General features: G+C 33.5%; 4 protein-coding genes and 1 long non-coding RNA gene across 6 annotated transcripts; 3 read left to right on the forward strand and 2 right to left on the reverse strand.

The window, feature by feature from the left end:
- Nucleotides 1–305: 305 nt before the first annotated feature.
- On the forward strand, nt 306–2318 carry LOC124446945. Its single transcript, XM_046997834.1, has 4 exons — nt 306–509; nt 1108–1134; nt 1577–1697; nt 1822–2318. Exons 1-4 carry the CDS (start codon nt 452–454, stop codon nt 2201–2203), a joined length of 588 nt encoding a protein of 195 aa, XP_046853790.1. The 5' UTR covers nt 306–451; the 3' UTR covers nt 2204–2318.
- Nucleotides 2252–6735, reverse strand: LOC124446944 (transmembrane protein 192-like). Of its 2 annotated transcripts, none has more exons than XM_046997833.1 (6): nt 6559–6735; nt 6069–6224; nt 5398–5485; nt 4989–5126; nt 4193–4295; nt 2252–2826 (listed from the first exon to the last, which is right to left on the reverse strand). In XM_046997833.1, the coding sequence occupies exons 1-6, from the start codon at nt 6604–6606 to the stop codon at nt 2715–2717; spliced, it is 645 nt and encodes a 214-aa protein (XP_046853789.1). In that variant the 5' UTR covers nt 6607–6735; the 3' UTR covers nt 2252–2714. The 2 variants fall into 2 exon arrangements, with proteins under 2 accessions (XP_046853789.1, XP_046853788.1); XM_046997832.1 differs by having other exon boundaries at nt 5398–5635.
- A 169-nt stretch (nt 6736–6904) lies between these two features.
- On the forward strand, nt 6905–10231 carry LOC124446946 (protoporphyrinogen oxidase-like). The gene is given in 6 exon segments (XM_046997836.1): nt 6905–7246; nt 7828–8079; nt 8152–8296; nt 8531–8742; nt 8745–9023; nt 9667–10231. Coding segments are annotated over 6 exon segments (1446 nt in total). The 5' UTR covers nt 6905–7015; the 3' UTR covers nt 9994–10231.
- On the reverse strand, nt 9965–17619 carry LOC124446940 (dystroglycan 1-like). The gene is made up of 4 exons (XM_046997827.1): nt 17489–17619; nt 13625–13842; nt 12626–13172; nt 9965–12336 (listed from the first exon to the last, which is right to left on the reverse strand). Exons 2-4 carry the CDS (start codon nt 13820–13822, stop codon nt 10514–10516), a joined length of 2568 nt encoding a protein of 855 aa, XP_046853783.1. The 5' UTR covers nt 13823–13842; nt 17489–17619; the 3' UTR covers nt 9965–10513.
- LOC124446947 lies at nt 17367–18851 on the forward strand. The gene is made up of 2 exons (XR_006948563.1): nt 17367–17588; nt 18421–18851. It is a non-coding gene; the product is annotated as an uncharacterized LOC124446947 (long non-coding RNA).
- The last annotated feature ends 4013 nt before the right edge of the window (nt 18852–22864 follow it).

Below are 22864 nucleotides of genomic sequence, written 5' to 3' on the forward strand. Positions count from 1 at the left end.
TTTTCTACGTTCTCTTTTCGCTGGAAATGACATTTGCGTAGATTTTACTTGAATAAAATAGTTCTCCACAAGTGTTTTTTAAGCGATAATAGTGTTGTAGGTACGTAGTGTTCTTGTAGTTGCTAGAGATAAAAATTGTCAAAGAAATAACTTCCACCTCCGTACATTGACGTAAATTTCATACTTAGAATATTTTTATCGCCGATACAAAGCAAGCTCCTTCTTTCAATAGGCGTTACGCTACAGTTCACAAATCGTTAAAAAGAATGTTAATTAGATAAATTCCAGCTCGTTCGATTGCTATCAATTGCGGGGTGCTGCGAAAACATTCGCATACTTTTGATTATCGTTTTAGTTAAGTGTCTATAATATATTGGCCAAGGGTCCTTTCGCTTGGGTATTAGCGACGTTGTACAACATAAGAAATATTTTATTAATATACCTAATAGAAATGAAGTGGTTGTCAACGTTGGTGTTAATTATTATTCTTCAATACCATGGAGTAGAAGGTAAATTGTTAAATAAAACTATCGGATGCCTTAGACATTTGCCATTTGTCATTGCCCTATACATTTGCCAGCAATCATATCTTTTACTAAATAAGACTCGCTAAAAACGATAATGGTATTTGTTCTCGTTAATTTACACTAAATTGTCTAAGTGTGTCAAATTCACAAGTAAATTCTTCAAAGTATCACAAGCAAAATATACTATTAGCACTGATGTTATAGACATTTATAAATGTAATTGAATCGTTTGTTTGAGACACCAATGTTAGTTCCAAACGAATCCTTGGAATTCGTTAACCATGGGGTTTGTGTTTCATCCAACCAGGTTTTGGATAGCTTTAGAATAAATTTACCCGCTTAACATACTACACACCAGTGAAACGACTTGAAAATAGGTATTAGAAAAAGGGAATTTTCTCTTACATCAATCATAAAATCACGTCTGTGATTTCGTTAGAAGAAAGAACATTTTAATTTTCATCTTTTCATACTTTCAAAGCAGGGATAGTCACATTTTTAAATGAGATGTAAATACTTTCCAAAGCAACCCAAAAACCCAAGCTACCAGTTTAACATAACTCTTTTTTACACTATTTAGCGCGTCATGCAGTCGAAGATGCAGAAGGTAAGATTGTGACATCATTTATGCAGGAAACGCCTTTCAGTAATTTCGTATACACAAAAACCAAATGTTGAAGAATGACATTGCAATGCATGACAAGGAGTTTTTAAGATGCATATATAATTACTCGCAATACCTCAAATATCAACAATTTTTGAGAAATGAAAAAGAAATGCACTGTTTCGCTTCCTTGTAATTCTCTGGAGAATATTTTGTTGCTTGTGCAAAGAACGCAACTGAGAAATACTCAGTACAGATACGAATGCACATTGCTTTTGTTAACAAAGGAAGGGAACCCAGCGTCCAGTCTATAATGATTCAACTTCTTGAGTGATTTACAATTCAGTGAATTTGTGTTTTCTAAGAAAGTTTGACACCTAAAACTCCATCCATTTTACGTTGAATTCGATTCTTGTGATTTTATAACAATCGTTTTAATTTACAGGCATCATTTCCATCATTTTGCTGGCTGCCGCTATCATTGTTTTTGTCATTTCTTTGGGATGCTTTCTTTACGTCTTGTACAAACTAACAAAAGCAGAGTTATATGATTCTCATCATAGCAGGTATAGAAACAAAAATACTATGTCATTCTAGTTTACCAGAAATTCACTCAGAATGCTTTCTCGATGACTTTCAGTGATCTCGATCACTGTATGTGTTTCTAGACAACTTTATATTTTCATGCAGGCCGGTTACAAAGGACGAGCTTGACGCCTATCGTGAACCTCCAGCCTCCAGGAATGATGGAAATTATGCGACAGCAGGAGTAAGTTATCGTGACAACGAAGACACTTATGCGACAGCAGGAAGAAGCCCTTACGACAACGATGATCCTTATACAACGACAGGAACAACCTTTCAGGACAACAAAGGGGCTACAGCAGAAGAAGAAGAGCAAGTAGTGGCTACCACCAACGTAGTTGTTCAACAAAGTCCAGTAGTTAATGATGTTATGGTTCATCAAGCACCTGAGCCAGAAAAAGACGATGACAATATGCAAACTCAAGAGTTGACAGTCATATTTGATGAAAACGACCATGTTGTTGATGTTTTGACAAACACTATTTAGAAATTATCAACGTAACTGCAAGCAATTAATGAATTTTACAGCATTCTCTTCATTGTGTATATTATTGCTATATATTTATTAGTTTTCAATTATAAACAACCAATATATGTGTAAATTATATCTGTTTAATTTCATGCACAACTCATTGCTTTACTGCCAGATAAAGTTTAGAATAAAAAAATGATACAAGACGTTTCAACATTGACAATTCCTTCTAAAATGACTTAATTCCCGTGCTAGCAACTGTAAATGAAGTAGATATACAAAATTAAGCAGTGTTTTCCTTCGTGTCTTTTGCCATGTAATTTCGATAACATTTACCTACTACGTCGATTCGCTCAATATTTATGGCGACGGCAATTAAACGGAGGTAGCTTTTTCCATAAGACTGTCCTTTATCTCAGATGAATGACTGTATTTATGGGTAAGCACAATCCAAGGTTAACCATCCAATCCAACAAAAGGATAACCTTACCATCCATTAAAAGGCTAACCTTTTAACAAAATGCATCTACACTTGTGTTTGCTCGAGAAGTCGCCTTGATAAGAATTCGTTATGCTGTTGCAAATAGCGAATCATATCAGCTTGTTTTTCCAATATGCCGTTGGGCCAGGCACTATCACTAGAAAGTAGATATTATACAGACATTATAACTCCTAAGCGAGTAAACTAAACGTCCTCAAATATGCGAAGCGCAATTTTTTTAAACGACGAGATGTTATGCGAAGTATATAATAGCATATTGTTTGTGAAGAAAGGCTACCTTAGCAGGTGACTATACTGAGAAATAAGGTGCAGAAAGATTAAGAGCATTTCCTGATGGGTTAAAAAGACAATAATGGAATAAAGCACAATACAGAGAACATGTTTAGTTAAAAAGGTATGGGTAAATAAGACATTTTAGGCTAAGTTAAATCATCTTGAACATGATCGACACATGAAGAGCCGAAGATAACAAATTTGTGGAGCTCCTTATGGTTGAATGTCGATAATTTAAGTATTTATGACATCGAATTTCACCATAATGTTATCTGATTGCATTGTAACGAAACTTAAAATGACTCAATAACTTTTTTAATAGAATTGTGTTATTTTATTTCTTGAAATGACATCAAAATAAACAAGTTTTATGAACATCTTTAATGTTAAAGACATAAGATATTTTTTCCAACAGTACTGCTGAAAAAATGATGGCTAATTGGATGTTGATATGATACAGCTTATGTGATAAGACAGTCTATCTGAGCCTCTAAAAATGATTTGAACATAATACTTAGTGGAGGTCTTAAACTTGTAAACATGCTCAGAGGAAACAAAGTCGCATATCGAAAAGTATAGACGGTCACTTCCATAGTAAGATCTTAAAAAGATATCGAAAAGCGCGAGGCGTATTATATGCACAAGGTTGCATTATCGTGAATAATTTTTGCAAAGATTTTGGAAAGTTCAGAGATTTTGCAAAAACTTAGCTGGATCTTGCGAAGAACGTTCTATGATCTTGATACGTGCTTTACGTACATGACCTTGTAAAGATCATGGCTGGATATTGAAAATATCTCAGGGAAATATATATGAAAATATTCAGGGAAAATATCTTGGAAAGATAATGGAATATCTTAGCATCATTATGCCAAGAATATTTCCATGGTCTTGGCCTGTGCTTATCATGATCATGGTAAGATCATGGTAAGATATTGAAAACGATTCAAGAAATTATCTTGGCAGTATCTTGGAAAGATCGAGCTTTCCAAGGTCTTGCCATTTTAGACAAGTTCTTGTAAAGACCAAGGTAGGATTTTACAAGATCATACAAAATCTTACAAGACCTTATCAAGATACTCATTCTGGGTTGGTTCTCTCTGTTTGCTGATCTCTGAACCCAAGCATAATCGTTTTAGCCCACACTTCTATTTCACTCACATGAAATTTGAAATGGAATATCATCAATTTCCATACTTGTATATGAACATACAACATGCATTTCTTACTTGTAACCAATTTCTCCATCCACGTCCATACCAACAAAATTTTCACGAGCAGCTGCATAACAATCTGGCAAACTGTATTTTCTCTTGAATTTCATAACCTTAACTAAAAGAATGATAAAGTATTGAAGAGCAACCAGATATAGTCAACATAAAGCAACTGCTCAGATGTACAACAACTGGTCATGAAAATATAATGCAAGCAGTCCTTTATTACTTAGATTGCTTGCTATCAAGCAGTGAAATCAAATGTTGTGTTGACTTGCATATACAATATTTGTGCATATGAACTAAATGGACATATATAAAATTTTATTTTCTTCTTTCGCAAATTGCTAACTGTGAATTATTTTCATTATTCTTTTTATTGTTTTTATTTATATTTTGAATAAATAATTAAATTATATGCACATACATGTATAAAAATGAATAGGTACTAGATTGTCATCATAGATGTGTGCCAGTAAGAATAAAATGAGATGACTTGTTACTTAAACAAATGTAATACTACATACTTTTTGTAACATACATAAGGCAGTACTACTCAAACCTAAGAATTTTGCATTCATTCCCTTCATACTATGTGAGTCATGACATGCACGATTTCATTGCATATAAGAATCAGTAGTATGTAGTTGTCTCTTTGAGTTTTCCCAGTCACTTAAATGGCCTGAGCAATTACACAAAAACTGTTTTTGATATGCTGTTTCATCAACATTTTTCTACTATTATAAGGGAAATATTATAAACATAGAATTCAATACTCTTTAATTATAGCAAAAAAAACTAAAATATTTACCAATATAGAAAATGATCGCAGGGAACATAATTAGAAACTCGACAGAATAAAGAATTTGTGGAACATGATAATGATGAAAACTTGATTCTGCCCATGCATGTTCCATAGTGCAAAAAAATACCAATAAAATTGCATTTCCTAAAGGAAAGAATCATAAACATAATTGAAATAAAACCACATACCAATCAGAAAATGTTATTCAATATTGTCAGTACCATCATTACTGCTTTATACATTTTTTTAAATTCAGTTCATTGATTAAACTGAAGTGAATAACGATTAATTTTTCTTTTACTTTGCTTCCTTAAGATCAAACAAATAACTTTGTGTGTGTGTGTGGGGGGGGGATTTAGTAATTGCCCAATATAATGACATTATATTTTGGAGAAAAGTAACATTTTGAACTTACCACATGACAACACTACAGGTTCAATATTTCTCAGAATTTGTGTTGAATGACAGAAGTTGAGATAGCCATGAAGCTTTAACTGATGATGCTGAAGATCCAATAAAATATGGACAATCATCACAAGAACCCACAGCAGGACATGCAACAGTGTAAGAAAAGAAAGAGGTGGATTTATTCCTCCAAGATATGTAACCATTATTACATCAGAAAATACAAAAATCATGACTTCGTATGCCACCTAAACACAGGTCATTCATGTTACATGTCATAAATATATAGTTATTGGGTAAAACTGTTTCTGTGCATTGTATTATAGTATTATTAGACCCTTATGCACGTAAATCTTTAGTTGTTAACCAAAACCAAACAATATATGCGCCATTTTCACCCAACACCATCAAAGTAAAGCCTGTCCTCAAACCACAAAAAGACACAAATGTCATGTGAAATTCATAAAAATGACAATTATGTATGTCATCAAATAACATGTTTACTCAAAAAAAAATCCCTGATGTTGTAAGATACATTAAGTGCTGACTTCTGAAATTGACAAATGACCCCTAACATTGATCAAAAATTTACACTGGATTCAATTTGCTAGAGATTTTGAATTTTACAAAAATAAAACATTAATGAAAGTTTGTGCAAGCTAGCAGAATTATGTTACCTACCAGAAGCAGAGCCTCAAAGCAGGCAATCCACGGAAGATACAAGCAAACAGTATGATGTCTATTAACAACTGGTGACAAGAAATTACTCTCAGTCAACAAATCATCATCTGCTGTATGAACTGATTCAATATCACTTGTGGGTAGGAAAGCAAAATGCTAAAATCAAAGTCAGATGGTTCATGGTTGCATATCATGTGAATCAATACCAAAAATCAATAGTTTATTCTCAACACACCCAAAAAACCAATTTGCTGCAGCATTTGGTGGCAAAATTACCAATATTAAACATGGATAAAATTCAAGCATGAGACTGGAGAAAGGCTTAAATATTAATGACAAAAATATTTGCTGATTCAACAGATGTATAAAAATCACAACATTGTGAAAACAAATTGATAAAAACAATTATTTTGCCGTTTGACTAATATGAGTGACGCCAAAAACAAATTAATCGTGAATTAACATGAAGACATAATCAATATTTACATACAGAATGAGAAGTTTGTCCATAAGCTCTGCTTGGACCTAGGCTGACCATAATGTGCTAGTTTTATAGCTTCTTCTCGAATTCGAAGGTAATTCGAACTTGATAATTTTACGCTTACTGCTTATTAGCTTCCTTCGCTGGTTTTGGTTTCCCAGCAGCCAGGTCCATCCAGGCGCCAGGTCCAGGCAGATCCAGGTCCTGTTAGGAAGCAAATGGTATAAAGGAATGTTTCATTATATTTAAGGAATTGATGTTCAGCTAATTGATCAAACACCGGGATAAATCTCAAGTGAAAATGGGAATTGGACATTATTTAATATTTTCCTAATTCCTCTTACTTTTAATTTTAACATTTTGGGCTATGGCACATAGCATATTTCTGGGTGAAATAAATTGAAATTAACTCGTGTTTAATATACCGTTTGCACGTCGGATAAAAAAGTGTTCTCCATTCCAAGATATGACAGAAAAAAGTAAATTTCTTATACTTGGTGGTGGTATATCAGGCTTGACTGCAGCTTATAGCTTGCTTAAAAAAGTTGCAGATCCCAGTAATATAAGCATAGTAGAGTCATCTTCAAGATTAGGAGGTTGGATTGAATCGAAAAGGCATGCAGATGGGGCTGTTTTCGAGCATGGACCTCGTGGATTGCGACCTGCTGGACCAAATGGCAGAGCTTCTCTAAAAATGGTTTGTTTTTTGCACGTTTCATACAGTTAAAATTTCTTGTTCTTTTTTCCAATATCTAAATTGTATAATTTAACATTGTACTCGTTTTAAATTTTTTTCGGATGCACTTAACTTCTTATCAATTAGATCACCTGATCTATGATCACTTTCGCCCAATTTCGAACGTTTTTGAACGTTCACGAATCACGAGAACATATAATTAATTAATTATCATTCCTTGAGTTTGCCAGCTTTTTGATATGATTGTCATTTTGGCAACAATTAATAATGCTAATTACAATTAATGATGCTAATAATTATAATTGTGATTATATTGGTTACATTAATTACTCATACAATGATTCAGATATTTCAGGGAAATTGACAGATTTTAAAATATATTTTGCGCAATTGTACTATCTCCAGATTTTAACTAGCCTTACGTTGGCAGGTCTTTGTATTTGTTGACAGTGTTGGTACATTGATAATAGGGAATGCTACAGTTTCACGAAACATCGACTCTCACACTTTTACCTCATTGAACCATCAGCCAAAGCTTTACAAACATTGTTCAGCAGTTTCTTTTTTATTGTGAAACTTAGGCATACGATCTTGGTCTAAAAGATGAAGTTATTGCTGTGTCATCAGATCATGTATCTGCACAAAACAGGTACATTTATGCACATAATAAAATGCATAAAGTGCCATCAGGGATCAAAGCTCTTTTCAAACCGCAATCTCTTTTCAAAACTCCTCTACTTCCTACACTATTAAAGGAACCTTTTGTATCACAAAAGAAAACTAATGATGATGAAAGTGTATATGAATTTATAGAGAGAAGACTAAATAGTGAGGTATTTACTTGGTTTAACTAGAATAATTTCATGCGATGATATTTTTATGTTTTAATTGTGTTTTTCAAAAAGATTGCAGATTACTTGATTGATCCAATGTGTCGTGGTATTTTTGCTGGTGACATCAGAAAATTAAGTCTCAAGTCATGCCTTCCCATGCTTTATAACCTTGAAAAGGATTCTGGTTCCATTGTGAAGGGGATGTTGTTTGCAAAACGTGAGTGAGAACTGACAATTTAACTGATGTATACATTGTTTCAAATAATTTGAATAAGTTTATGCAATATTGTTTGGAGCAAAGGGTTTTTGTATTACAAATTTTAAAATGTACTGTTTCAATAACTCTGAGCAGTTTGAATGCTTCTGCTTTTTTTATGCTATATATATTTTCTATTTACATTTGACTGTAATTGCGGGATTGTAAATCCAATTTTCTGTATAATGTTGTTAGGTGTCAAAGATGTGGAAAGTTCTAATTTGTTGATTGAAAAAGCTTCAAAGGAAAAATGGAGCTTGTGGTCATTCAAAGAGGGTTTGACAACTTTAGTCGAAGCATTGGAAAATAATTTGATGAACTCTGGGGTGAAAATATTAAAAAACTCTTGTTTGAAGTCAATTGAATTTGGTTCTGAGAAAATAATCAGAGCAACTTTAGCAGATAAGGATGAAGTGCTTTTGCACATCATCTTATCAGCGCCATTCCATCTCATAAATTAGCAGAAATACTCCCCATTGAGCATGAGCTGTTGGGACAATATCTTCGAAAAATCCATGCAGTCACCGTTGCTGTGGTTAACTTAGAATATGATGGGTCAGTACTGGATGTTGAAGGATTTGGTTATTTATATCCCTCACTTGAGTCAAAAAAGATCTTGGGTGTCATCTTTGATTCGTGCACATTTCCCGAAGGTGATCGCAGATCTTCAAAATCCACGCGTTTAACGGTAAACCCACTTTTTAATTACGATGTTTTTTAATTTGCTGAATTGTATTGCTCAACATGTCGTCAATGCACTGTAAATGCTAAGAGGCTGTTTTTTGCTCTGCAAATGACAGACTCAAGGGAAAGCGTCAAGATGACAGTTTCTTTCTTCGTACAAAAACGATGTCAGTTTACACGACTAATTGATTTGCAACAGAGAAACAGCATTTGTGAGTTGTGTGACTATAAATTATTACGTTGAATGTCACCTGATCTTCAATGCATTAGAAATTGGGGCAAGTTAGCTTCTATCCCGCGCCCTTTCCTATTACGGACAACCATACTCAAAAAATTACGGTTGTCTTTACAGCTAGATAGCCATGGCTTTCCAAGCCCGTGACAACTAGTTTGTTACTTCTTCACAATCCAATATTTGGATGAGAGCTTAAGTTTGTCTAGCGAAGACGTTTTGTCTTTCACATTGATCAATCACCGAATTCACCAAGAATGCAAGGAAGACGTACATTTTCCCACTATCCAAATTTATAGTTACTTTCGATCTTATTTGTTCTTCAAAAAATTGCAGTTTTTCTCGATTGGATACGGTATTTAGAATTCTGACAATCAACGATGTGTTATCAGTCATGCCCATTTTCTTACGTTAGGTCATGCTTGGTGGTAACAATTTTGAGGAGCAATTCGGTAAACCAGACTTGGTTAACCACGATGAGATCAAACAAGAAGCAACGACGTCCTTACGCGAAGCTCTTGATTTTCGAAGTGAACCAAGTAAAATAAGCGTTACCATCCAAAAAGACTGTATACCACAATACTATAAAGGCCATGGTGATTTAATTGAAAAAATAAGGAACTATATCGATAAAGAAGAAAAACTTCCACTGACGTTGGTTGGAAGTTGGTATGATGGTGTTGGTATAAATGATTGTATATATCACACTCAAATTGCAGTAAATAAATTGTTTAGCATTTAATATTGAATAATAGTGCCAACTAAATAGACAATAGTGATTATTCATACATGTTCATGTATAAAGTGCATCCGCGTTGAAAAAAATGCGGTGGCATATAGTTATGGAAGAATTAGCAGATTTTTCTAAGTACAGAAAAACTACGTATAACTAATGTTTTCACAACAAACCTACGCTTACAAACAACACATATAATTAATGGAATGAATCTTTGTTATAGAATTACAAATATCCTATCGAACAAGCGTTGTAAATAGTACTCTCTTCTACGTAGAAAACAGAAAATAACATCGAATTGTTGTTCAATTCTGAAATTTAGACGCAAGTAAATTATGATGTACGAAAAACTGTACATGCTAATTTATGCATTAGTTAATTCCCTAGGAAAAGTCGACTGCAACGTTGACTTTCCCGAGTATTAAAGTTTAAAGAAGAAAGGAAGTATTTACATCTCTATATTGAAAACGAACAAACATTAACGTTAAAACTCTATAAAATTTCGTTGAAACCACATTATGAGAGTTTAAGGAGAAACATACGGAGGGGGCAGGCGATAACTGGAATTGGGTGGACGGGAACCTCCAGTTGCTTCAGATGAACTTTCAAATGGCGCTTGGTAAATATGTAAATTGTCGCCTAACAATCGCTCACTCGGGTCGTCTGTTGGTGTGGAACTACGAGGATAAGCTGGGGGTGGTAGGGGAGGTTTGTCATTAGGAGTAACAAGGGGTTGCTCACCATACATCTCTTTCATTGGATATTCTTCTCTAAAAATGGCGGGTTTCTTGGGCTTAACAAATATAATCTTTTCGTTCTTATTTACCTTGCTAATTCGACGACATCTTATGCATATGATGATAATCAAGCCTATGATGAAAATCAACGCAGCAACAATAAATGCAGGTATAATTGTATATTCCCACCATATGCCATCATCATCGTCATCAACTCTACCCAAAACATCCGGATCATCTGTCGATAATGGGTCATTTATCTCCACCCATGCTTTCACTACATTGCACTGACCCTCAATTGGACATTCATCAGCGTAAAAGTTCTTAAATTCTGTGTAAGGTTGCTTGTCATTGCCTTCAACTTCGTATTTACTTTTGTATTCACGTACAGCCAAAATATTTTTGGCAATGTCAGCAAAAAACCATTTTATCAAGAAATCCGTCTCTTCGTTTTCTTTATTTTCGTCTTTCTGTAAGCGAATGTCACTGTAGGTAGAAGGGTAGTTCATTTTCTTATGAAAATATTTACCAACTTTTGCTAATGTCTCAACCCGTTTTGAAACCCAATCATCGTACTGCTTTTTATCAGCATCAAGTTGGAGGTAGAAATAATGGTTGGGTTTTATCGGCAAAGGATACACATGAAATTCGAAAGCTTCAAATGCTCTCGAGCCATTTCTGTCGTGTGCAATCAATAAAAATTCGTGCTTGCCAATGATCTCCCCCATTGGTAAGGCATAAATTATTTGGCTCTTCATATTAAATTCCACCCATGGAAATTTGTCTATGAGTTCTCCCTCCCTTGTTGTCATCGTTAATGAAAGATTTTCTGTTGCACCATCCTCTTTATCGTGAAATGTATCATTTGGTACTTTGTATGCAATTGGCTGACCAATATACAGAGGAATAACATCAATAGGATTGTAAAGATGCGGTGGATTATTTCTAGGTAGCACTTGTATGATAACATCATATAGGTCTGACTTCTGATTGTCACTATCCGTAACAATCAGCGCAATCTTTGTTGTGCCCGGTACAGTTGGTGTGCCTACAAGATCGTTCGTTTTAGGTAAAAGCTTCACCCATAAATCGTCGGGTAGAGGATTTCCAGCGGGATCATATATACTTAAAAGAAGATTTGGCAGCTGGCCGTCTTCTAAATCGCTAAATGTATCAGCAGGAATGTTAAAGTAGAAAGGTTCGCCCACTACGGCGGTAAGGACATCTATAGGTTTATTAAGGGATGGACGACTGGTTGATTTGATAGAAGTAGGGATAAAAGTAGGGATGGCAGTAGGGATAACAGGAGATCTCGTTTGAGTGGGTATAATTCTAACACTAGTAGGAGCAACAGAGCTGCGTGAAGGTGATTTAGTCATTGTAGGTGTTTCAATTATCTGAGTAACAATGGCTGAAGTAGGAGCAATAAACGTCGAAGTCGGAACAGGTGTTTGTGCACGAACTTGACGTCGAACCCGAACTACATGACGATGATGAACTCTGCCATAGGTCACGTGCCATGCCACTACTGGTGATTGTAATTCGACGGCAAAAGCACCATTTTGAGATGATGATTTTAAACGATTTACTGAAGAGAAACTCTTTTCACTTTCTAAAATGTAATATACATAAAAATTATTTACCTTTTGATAAAAAAATGTAAACACTCGATAATTGATTGAAATTTAAAATGAAAACTAGGTAGTGAGATAATTCCTATAGATTTCTTTAATTCGTGGCATTCTAACAACTGAAGGATGATCAAATTTAACATAAACATACAACTCAAATAAATCTCTAATCGTAGCTAATCTTTAAAAAATTAATGTACATTCGATTTCACACAATCCGTACACATACAACACACATTTCAAACAAAAAAAATCAGACGGTTTTCACACCTGTAATACTATCACCACATCCAATCTTCCAAGAAACTGACACTCCTCTTTTCTTAGGATCTTTTTCTGTGCCAGGCCCAGCCGTTAGTAAGACAGCATCTTTGAGATTGAAAGCAGTTTTTTCCCCTTTGCCAGGCATCCAGCGTAATTCATCAATATCATTATCCAACCATTTGGAAACATCCAATAGAAGAGCTGTACGTTGGGCACCGGATAAATCTCGGGAGCTTAAATCAAACACAAGAGTGGCAACAATAATATGAGAATGATTTGGGCAATCCAAGTTTGTCTTTGAGATATTCTTGTCGGGTTCGGCAATGTCATTTGACCTTATCAATTTGAAATGATTTATATCTTCTTCAAACTCGACAACTTCGATTGTCATATAATTAACAGTGTCTACAGTTCTGTTTGTCGCATCTTCAATGATATCTAGTCGAACAATGTGTGAACCCTTTTCGTGGATTGACGGCACGCCGAGTAAAAAATTTCGTTTTTCATCAAATGACAACCAGGACGGTAACTCATCAGAAACAGGTGTTTTAAACTAAAATATCAATTCAACCATGTCATTATCAGTATACATACTGGAGCAAAAAGCAGTTAGATCTTTTACATTTACATATTGGTTTACGTATTTTCACTTCAGGAACAATTCCTATACATTTATTTTGATCCGGTGTTGAGTAACGTGAATGAAACTACTTGCAATTCTAACGTCAACAACGTCAAAATTTTCCTTCCACTGATGATGAACAATAGTGTGGATGAGTAAATACAAAACCAGAAAAAAAATTTTCCTAAGGAATATCAACATTGATTTGATATCTTCGTTCCTGCTTGAAATTAGATTACATTCGCTGGTTACTGTAATCTTTTGACTACTATTATCTGGTGAAAGTTTTCCAAAAATTAAGTTTACTCATCACAAAAATTTCCTAACTCACAGTCTTAGATTTAGAAAACATAAATTGGTTAATGATCATGCATAAAATTTACCTTGAGTGTATAGCCTATATGTTCCGTCATCTCGATAGGCAGCTTAAAAGAGAAGGCTTTTCCAACGAGAGTTGCCAGTTCTTCAGGCTTAACATCAAACGGTATCGACGATAAACCAAAGACGAAAGATAATGACAGAGTTAAAACTACGAAGTAAATTTCGACGAGAAATCTACCTTTCCAAAACAAATTCATCATTGAATATATTATATCTGGTCCTGAAAAATAATATTATCGTTACTCAAACAACTGTAGTTAAGTGAGACAACGAACAACATGTAGGTCACAACCAAAAGGAATAAAATAGCCCACTTCCATGATAAAATTTATCAAAATAAGTAACTTGAGAACACTTTAATAATATATGTTATCGCTAGTCATTCTTTCGATTTTATCTTATCTATCAACATGTAACTATAGGTAAAAGTTCAGTTTATGTCGACAAATGCTAACATCTTTGAATGTTATCAAATATGTCACTGTCGGACACCTGCAGTGCATGACCTAGCTAACACGAATCAGACTTTCCTCCTTTTGAACTTGTGATATATATATCAATAATGGTTTATTATATACGGTATTAAAATGCCACAAATAAAAAATAAAAAGTCTTCTCTTCTCAGAAAAAAGTATATATAATCTTGGAGATTTTTACTTTACACAATCAACCATCAAAAAACTCTTACTCAACATTCATCATTCCATAGAATCCACAGGAATGTTTTTGTAAACGATAAAAATTATCGTGCATGAAGCCGTTTTTTGGATGATTATTTACCGAACAGATGCTGTATAAACATGAGTTAGCCATATCCACATTGCCGAAAGCTGAGGTCTGTAATCATGTATAAAAAGACTCGGAGGACAAATTTATCTTATCGATTATCTACATAAACTTGCAACGAACATAAACTTTTAAAAAATCTTTACCGGCAAGAGTAATGTCAAATTGAAAGTAGAGTGGAAAATATTTCCTGCATATTTACAATGTTATGCATTGGTGATAAAATGATCAAGGACAAAGGGCAAAATAGCATGAACATACGAGAAAGACAAAAGTCAGGAAATAATCGGCATATTTAAGGTTAGTCGCTTTAAGAAAATCAAGCGAAAGTGATCATAGGCTTCTTAGCCAAGACAGTCAATCCAATTTAACACAATTTCAATTGCTGAACATATTAATCGAACCATAAAGTATTACGACTAGTTATAGAAGGGATTCTAAAATGTTAGCGTTAACGAGAGTTATCGTTTGAACACTATACAATGAAATACTATATCCAAACGGAAGAAAAAAATGTGTGAACGAAGCAACGCCCAACAAATTTTATAAAAATAGCAAAGAGTTTATATTCCAATAAGCATGGTATCTCAAAACATTCAATTACTCGTCGTTGGACACTGAACTGGACAAATTATATAATTGACTTGATCGCAACAATTGCCCACGAATTTATCAACAGTTTCACACGAAAAAACACTAAAAGGAATTTCAGGAATTTATATAACAAAATATACTTTAGTCGAAGAAATGCATCCTGTACACTTAAATTGAAGTTATAAGCAAGATACAATTGAAATTGTAATATTTCGGTTGTATTTCAAAATAAGAATAACTGAAATTTCGCAGTTTCAATTGTATCTTGTCAATAACTTGAATTTGTGCAAATTTTCTCGGTTTACTTTTATTTCATACTTTATGAAACTATCGTCTGGTCAAGGATTCAGGAATTCAAATACTTTAGATCGTCTTTCACACTTGTCACTGAGTATTTGGGAAGAAAATAACAGGTTCAGATATCATGGACACATCTGCCACTCGAGTTAGACAAATATCTATATATTATCTACCAGACTAACACTCAATGAAAAAAAATTTACAAAATTTTAGAACATTTCAAGTCAATAGATGATTTCCATCAAATTCTTGCTTATACAAGGAACTATATAAGCAGTTTTTCATGCGCTAAATATTGTATTATCAGAATAAAGATTAGAGAAAGAATCTAGATGAGATTAATTTAGGTTTTTTTACAATAACTTTATGCAATTTTTTATCTTCATCATACATGACAGCGTGAAAAATTTTTTAGAACTTTAGTTTGTGCTATTAGTACAAACAATACCTTTATTCGACATTTCATGATTCAGCAAGACTACAAGTTATCATACACTTTGGAGTAGAGTAACGGAATAAGAAACAGACCATGACTTGATCATTTATCACGTTGTGAAGAGATATGCTAATAATGAAATGTTTACGGCAACTTTTGCCTAGTAATATCATGTTGTGATCATAAACTGTTTCTCAAACATAATCTACGAAGATGAAATGAACATTTCAGTTTCGTGAACATTTACTGTCACATAATTTTGTTCTAAAATGAACAATATATTTTAGAATTGCAGCGTTTTTAAACCTCTGACAAAGCAATAGGCAGTATTTATTACGTATATAAAGCATACAATCGAACAGAAATATGTCATCTGATTTTTCAACCCTAAATTCTCGCAACTAGTTAATTAAGGCGTGATTTTCACTTACTTAAAACACACTCAAACTCCTTGGAGTAACGCAATTTTCTCTTCAAAATAAGAACGATCAAGTTTAGCACAAACGTCGCACCTTCCAAAGCAGACACGAGCAGAGACAAGCCACACAGCACGGACAAAACTGATAGTTAATGCAGGTCAAATATAGTGTACAAGATAAGTGCTGTTTACAATTCTATTGTTATGCAGTATTGGCTCAGAACCTATACAGTTTTAATGAAATGGCACAGAATACTAAAAGATACGATTGTGATGAAAAAGTTGTTAAACTATATTGTAAAAACAGTTTCGAAAAACATTAGTTACGCTGTCATATTACTTAGGTATTTTTAACGCAACAATTAATGTGCGCGACCACTGTTAACATTTAGTGTTAGTTTTTCATATTCGCTTTTGCTCGAGTTCACAGCAGCAAAAGCATTTTGTCTAAGATTGCCGTTTCCTGCAATATGAATAAGACAATGATTCTCAAAGGATGTAGCATTATCGTATAGGATATATGTGTATCCTATTCCTATTCATCATTTGTTCTAATCGAAATTCCTTTTAGTTTTTTCCGAATTACGATTGGACTTGAATTACAATTTTGAATATCAAGTAATACTTATAAGTATCAGGTTTTATAACGATTCAGTGACAAAAACATTTTCCTTCGCTAGACAGTCATAAATGACCGCTGCACAATGTATATTAATAACGTATTCCTGAATATAATGCAGCGGCAAAATACCAAAGTTTAACAACATTAACTTGGTATTTTTTATGACAATAATTTTCAATTCAAAGTCAGCAGAGCATGTTATTATTGAAAGAACTCAACATCGTTTGTTATTCGTGACCGTAAATTGAAACACGAAGAACCATTTGTAGACAATTTGCGAATGAATTTGTGACTCTAAAATGATTGTCATAATATTCATATTTACATGAACGAATACGGATGCGAATGTTTTGTTTTCAATTTGCGCAACGAATAATTTGCTATTATAAGTCAATGCGAAATGTAGGAATTACAAAATCATTTTAAATCGCTGGTAAATGCTTTTGAAAATTTCGTAGATGAGCGTACTGAAGTTGTCATAATACTGACAAATAAATGAATAATTAAAGAGAAATAGTATGTCCTACATTCAAAATGTGAAGTCAACAAATACTTCGAATTTCGGAGCAATAACAAAACAGACATTGACATGATGATGCGGTAAGACGAATGATCGCATATTAAAAGAGAAATATTTCTTTACGGATTCAAAACATATCATCACTTTTAATGGCAAAAATAAACATAAAATTCAAAGACGATAAACTTACCAAATTCAGAATGGACGACGTAAAATGTCAATTAAATAGCGTATGTTTCCCCATGAAGTAGCCTGCCGAAAGAAATGCTCTTTTACATTGGATTCGTGGGGTATGTTATTTTACATTCTTGAACTATTTTGATTCAATCGACCAATCGGTGTACATAGTTAGATATAATTATCGTAAGCTGGCCAATCATGTTGGAATACTATGCGTTTTTAATAGGGCACGTCTAGCCAGCTATCAGGTATCCAACACATACGCTTTGTTGTGACATTTGCATGTTGCATTGTTTTTCTGACTCGCAAAGTTGTACTTTTTGAAATTTACGAAAATGTCAAAAATTTGTCAGACCAATTTTAAGTGTATTTTATGGATTTGGTGAATTTGATGGGATTCACCGCACTGACGTAATTGATTCATTATCAAATGAAGAAATTAGGACAAACAATTTAGCCCAGTAGCAGCGTGGCCATGTATGCAACTTTTAATTAGATTTGCTCTGATGCTGTTTAGACTTTCCCACCTGTTTCATATGGTTGCAAATTTCAGATAAGGGGGTATTGTTTGAGCGCATTTGACTAGATCTGCCAAAAAATTTGCATATATGGTCACACTACCAGTAGCATACCCGGCCAGCGCATAACACGGTTTGGTCGTAGAGTCATTGAACATTGAAATCTTTACATAGCACGACTAAACTTGCTGGCTAGCAACGTCACAGGTTTGACAATGTTTGACAACAACAAATTCGTGTTTGGTATGATTTTATAGTTAAAGCATTCAATCGTTGAAAAAAAGTTTCGTAAATAAAGTTTTCAATACTCTTTGATTCTGGCCAAAAATTATTTTAAATGTTTCCATCTTTTTTGTTTAAGATAGGAACAGAAGACAAAACTATCCTTATTTATTTTGTTCATTATTGTTCTATTGGATTATAGATTTACTACACAGAACACAAAAGCATTACAATATTATGACGCCAAAAATGCAAAAAGTAAGGAAAATCTACAGCCACTGCCAATGATGTCAAACAATACAGCCTCCTTTTCGTGTATTCAAAACCACAAGATCTAAGAATAAATTTTCATACAAAGACTCTAGAGAAAACGACTGAGTTTACACACAAACAGGAAAACTCTTGGATTTCTGGACTATAAGTTAGTTCTAGATGTTTATAAACACTCATAGCATATATACGTTAGTGTATTACACGAAGGTATTGTTGTTAGCATAAAAAACTTTGAAAGAAGAATTCTCCAAAATTTTTTAGCTATATTACAGAGTACAGATCATTGTTGAGAGTTCTGATAGTTACAACCAATGTAGTTATGTAGGAGCAATCAGCAGAACAACCGTCCGCAGGATTAAAGTTCCTTGTTGTACGTTTTCCATCAGAATTATTTACAAATTACGTTTGAAAGTTATCACATTTTCCAATAGCAAAGAAGAAGAGCACTAACAAGAATCCTTAAATACTGAGCAAAGGATTCGAGCTGCTCGGAATGAATTTTGGATCGTTTTATTATCTTATCGTAAGGCCCAGTACCTGGTATTATTTTCATCATTGTTTCAGGGAAAATTTTGTTATTTTAGCTACTTATATTTATCAACTGCTACCATGTCTTCTTATTTCTTGGCTTAAGTAAAACAAAGCATTTTGCAAAATGGAAACTTAAATCAATATTAAAGTTGCAAGCTTTCCTGTTGGTACGTCTAGTGGTGCTGTATAGATTTGTTTCAACAGTTGATTTAATGCTTATTTTAACATTTCACACTAGGTCAGACTAAGTATTCAATTATAGTTATTATATATCTTAGTCTCACTTAATTTTTGGGATTCATAATTATATACAGTATAATCACCAGACCAAATTAATTGATTACGAACTTATTCAGAAATCAGAAAGCATATGTTAACTTGAGAATAGTAAAAAGCCTAAAATACTGGAAAATTTAACCAATCATTATTCTCGAAATTCTAGAAGCGTCCTATTTCAACGAGTGGTATCTGGTAACAGCCCATCCTTATCGTGATGCTCATTCCCAGCAACTGTTTGTTTCAACAGATTTGACTTATGTAACTCCGGCAAGACAAATTACAAATCAAACTACTCAGCAAATATGTTGTCCTCAGAATAAAATCTAAGCTCAATTGTTTGAGTTTTGAAATTGCACGTATTCGACGATGCTTCTTCCTCGTACGTCACAACACAAGGACAACAACCACCGCCGCTTCGTGACGTAACAGGATATTGGAAAAATATTTGTTGATGTTTTGTATTTTACGACTTACGAAATAACGACAACAAACAAGTCATGCAAAAGAAGTAAATACGATCGATATTACTAAAATCTAAATGATCGCTTAAGCATAATGCACAATTATAAATTTAATCGAACAGCTTTAAATTTGATAATGTAGGTGGAGTCGTTTCGTCACTCTGGTTTCGTTTTAAAAAAAATACCAAACAGAGACACACAACTAGCCAAAAATAATCTCTTACTTGTGATTGGCTTATTTTACAGGTGGGGCAAATAAGACTCATTTGATTGGACAGATGAAAACGTCACATATATAATAGTCATCAGTGATTGGTTAAAATTTGAAAGCGATGCAAATATTAAATCTTTCAAGCAAAGCAAAATAGATTATTAACATGTTATCACCTTTGAGTCCTTTTGCTTCGCATAATTCTTAAATTGCGAAGTATTTCTGCGTCGTTAAAATCGCAATTGCCCGTTGATCTTTCAAGCACTAAATAATACTTTTGGAAACCTCTCTGTTTGCTACCAAAAAATGAGTCGTGATCCCGCGAGAAGAAAACAGTCGAAGACATCACCGCGCCGGAGAACTACTTCTAACGAGAAGGACAATACGTCGCTATCTTGCGTAGAACAACCAATTTTCGTTCCTTCAAACTTGTTCGATATCGAAACTGTAGTATATGCTGGTCCAAAGACAGCTCCTGATCCAAGTAATTTACCATTACCTCCAGCACATTGGTTTGGCAACTTTTCACATCCAAACGACCTAACGCTCATGACAAAGCACTTACGGCAGATGTTGAAAGTAGAATCGTAGTACTTTAGCTTCATCATCATTCCATTGTTTCTTGTAAATCAGTAATATAGTGACGAGTAAGTTTATATTTTCTAGATTGTAGGTTGTGTATAAAATTGAATTTTTCTATAGAAATTGCCTAAGTTACAAAGTAGCAGGACCTTAAACTGATATAGCCATGTAAAGACAATGCACATACCCGAACCAACGTTTCCCAAAACCAACACTTAACCTTTTTAAACGAGATTTCCGACACACAAACTTTACACGACGAACATTATTGAACGTGAGTTCAATATTACAACACATAACCAATAGTACGAAGTGAAAAGAATGTTTGAAGAAAGCAAGTTGACACTACGAACAACATTGGATTAACTGGAGCTTCAAAAGACCAACTCTGAAAGAGATGCTTTCCAACAAGACAAGATAACCACACAGGCCCTTTTTAGGGCCGCCAAATGTTCAAAAGAATAAATTGTTTTTACTGTTCCAATAGACCAAAACTCAATGTTTTATATTTTATGAATTGGGTGAATTGTAGACTAACTAAGGGAAATGGTGGAATTTCAATATTCTTATTTGGAATCCCCAATCTGTTGAAGATGCATTTTAATTGAAGATTAAGAAAAAATATTTGATAGATTTGATAAATTTAGTTATTTGAAATTTTGTATATTTGTATATATCGAACTTTATTATTCATATACATAATAATTCATATACTAAACTATACTTATTTTCTATTTAAGAATTGTAAATTTAAGAATTGTAAATTTAAGAATTGTAAATTTAGGAATTGTATAGTTAGAAACATGAGTCACATGACTTAAATATGGTATATCCATTGACTTTCCACAAATTTCTGTATTAATTCTGTAGCTAAATTTTCTTATGCAATCTAACAATCCAACCAACCATGAGTGGTAAGAAGATTTTAGTCATTATTTTAGTTAAACAGCCTTGAGATGGAATGTTTCTTGGCTGTTTACAATAAAATAACATCAATTTGTATGGTAATATTATTTCTATTGCAGAAACAAATATAATAACATATCCCAAAAGCAAGTTGATTAGTGAGATTCTATTCTTTGGAAATTCATACCTAGCATTTGTGATGAAGATAATTGAAAATTAGAAAATCACCTTCACCTTATAGTAGACCTTATTTCAATATTAATAATCTTGATATTTAATAGAAATGGCAAGTGAGGACTTTTTCTTCACCCAAATTATGAAATTTTTGTGTGTGCTGTTTTTTAAGTTGTCTTGAAACTCCTATATTCTACCAAATTTCAAACCTTAAGTTGTAATTTTGTGACACTCTTGCCTGTTCCAGAATGTACACAAAACTACCAGTTCTAGTGCTCCTTCTGTACTATTACCAATAGCCATCAGCATTCCATTCGAGATACTGAAATTACATGCACAAGTTATCAAAAGGCTCCAAGGATTTTTCACTTTCTCCAAGTTTTTTACTTCATTCCTTTTAAATTCCTTGTCACTTCAATTCACAATCACATAGATCATTGCCTTCCTCCATACTGTCTTATCAATAATACAAAGCAAAGGCAATGCAACCCCCTTATTTTAGCCTTTCTATTTCTACTTTATTGACCTCATGATTTATTTTCCTGTACTTCTGCTCTGTTCAGTTCTTTTGTAATCCCATGTCTTCCTCATTGTTTTTTTTCTCTTTAACACTTCTGCACTTCTTCATTCCACTGCTAAATCTTCATATTTACTTTCCTTTTAAATAATTTTCTACCTGTCTACCTGACCACATATGCTGTAGTAGACCGTTAATCTGGAGGCACATCTTGATGATCTAGGCTCTAGAGCCTGTCTCAAGTCTTCTTTAAAACCATGCAGCACTCTTCTGCTTTTAGTTTCCACTACTTTGTCCTTTTTCTGCCTTTGAACACACAAATTAAAAAATAAAATAAGGCATGGAAAGTCTAGTATCAAACAAAAACAATTAGTACAATTCCAAATACATTAATTATAAACATTGTGAAGATTTTGAAATAAACAATTCACAGTTTCTAGCAATGAAGTATGAAATCTCAAATCGAGTTACTATATGCTTGTTCACTGATAAATCTGTATTAACAAACATTATCCTTTTGCTGTGCACGGTGCACTCCAAACTACCTCCAAAGTTATAACTATCAAACAGCTTTACAAATTTTCGGTTACTTAATTGCAGTAATTCAATAAAACAAAAAACAGAAAAAAAAAAGAAGAGGAATAATTGGTTAAGATAGTGAAAAGAATGGAATGTTTAACTGACGAAACTAAACACAATCTTGAAAGAAATA

Source organism: Xenia sp. Carnegie-2017, unplaced genomic scaffold (genome assembly GCF_021976095.1).
Source record: "Xenia sp. Carnegie-2017 unplaced genomic scaffold, XeniaSp_v1 HiC_scaffold_22, whole genome shotgun sequence".
NCBI lineage: Eukaryota > Metazoa > Cnidaria > Anthozoa > Malacalcyonacea > Xeniidae > Xenia > Xenia sp. Carnegie-2017.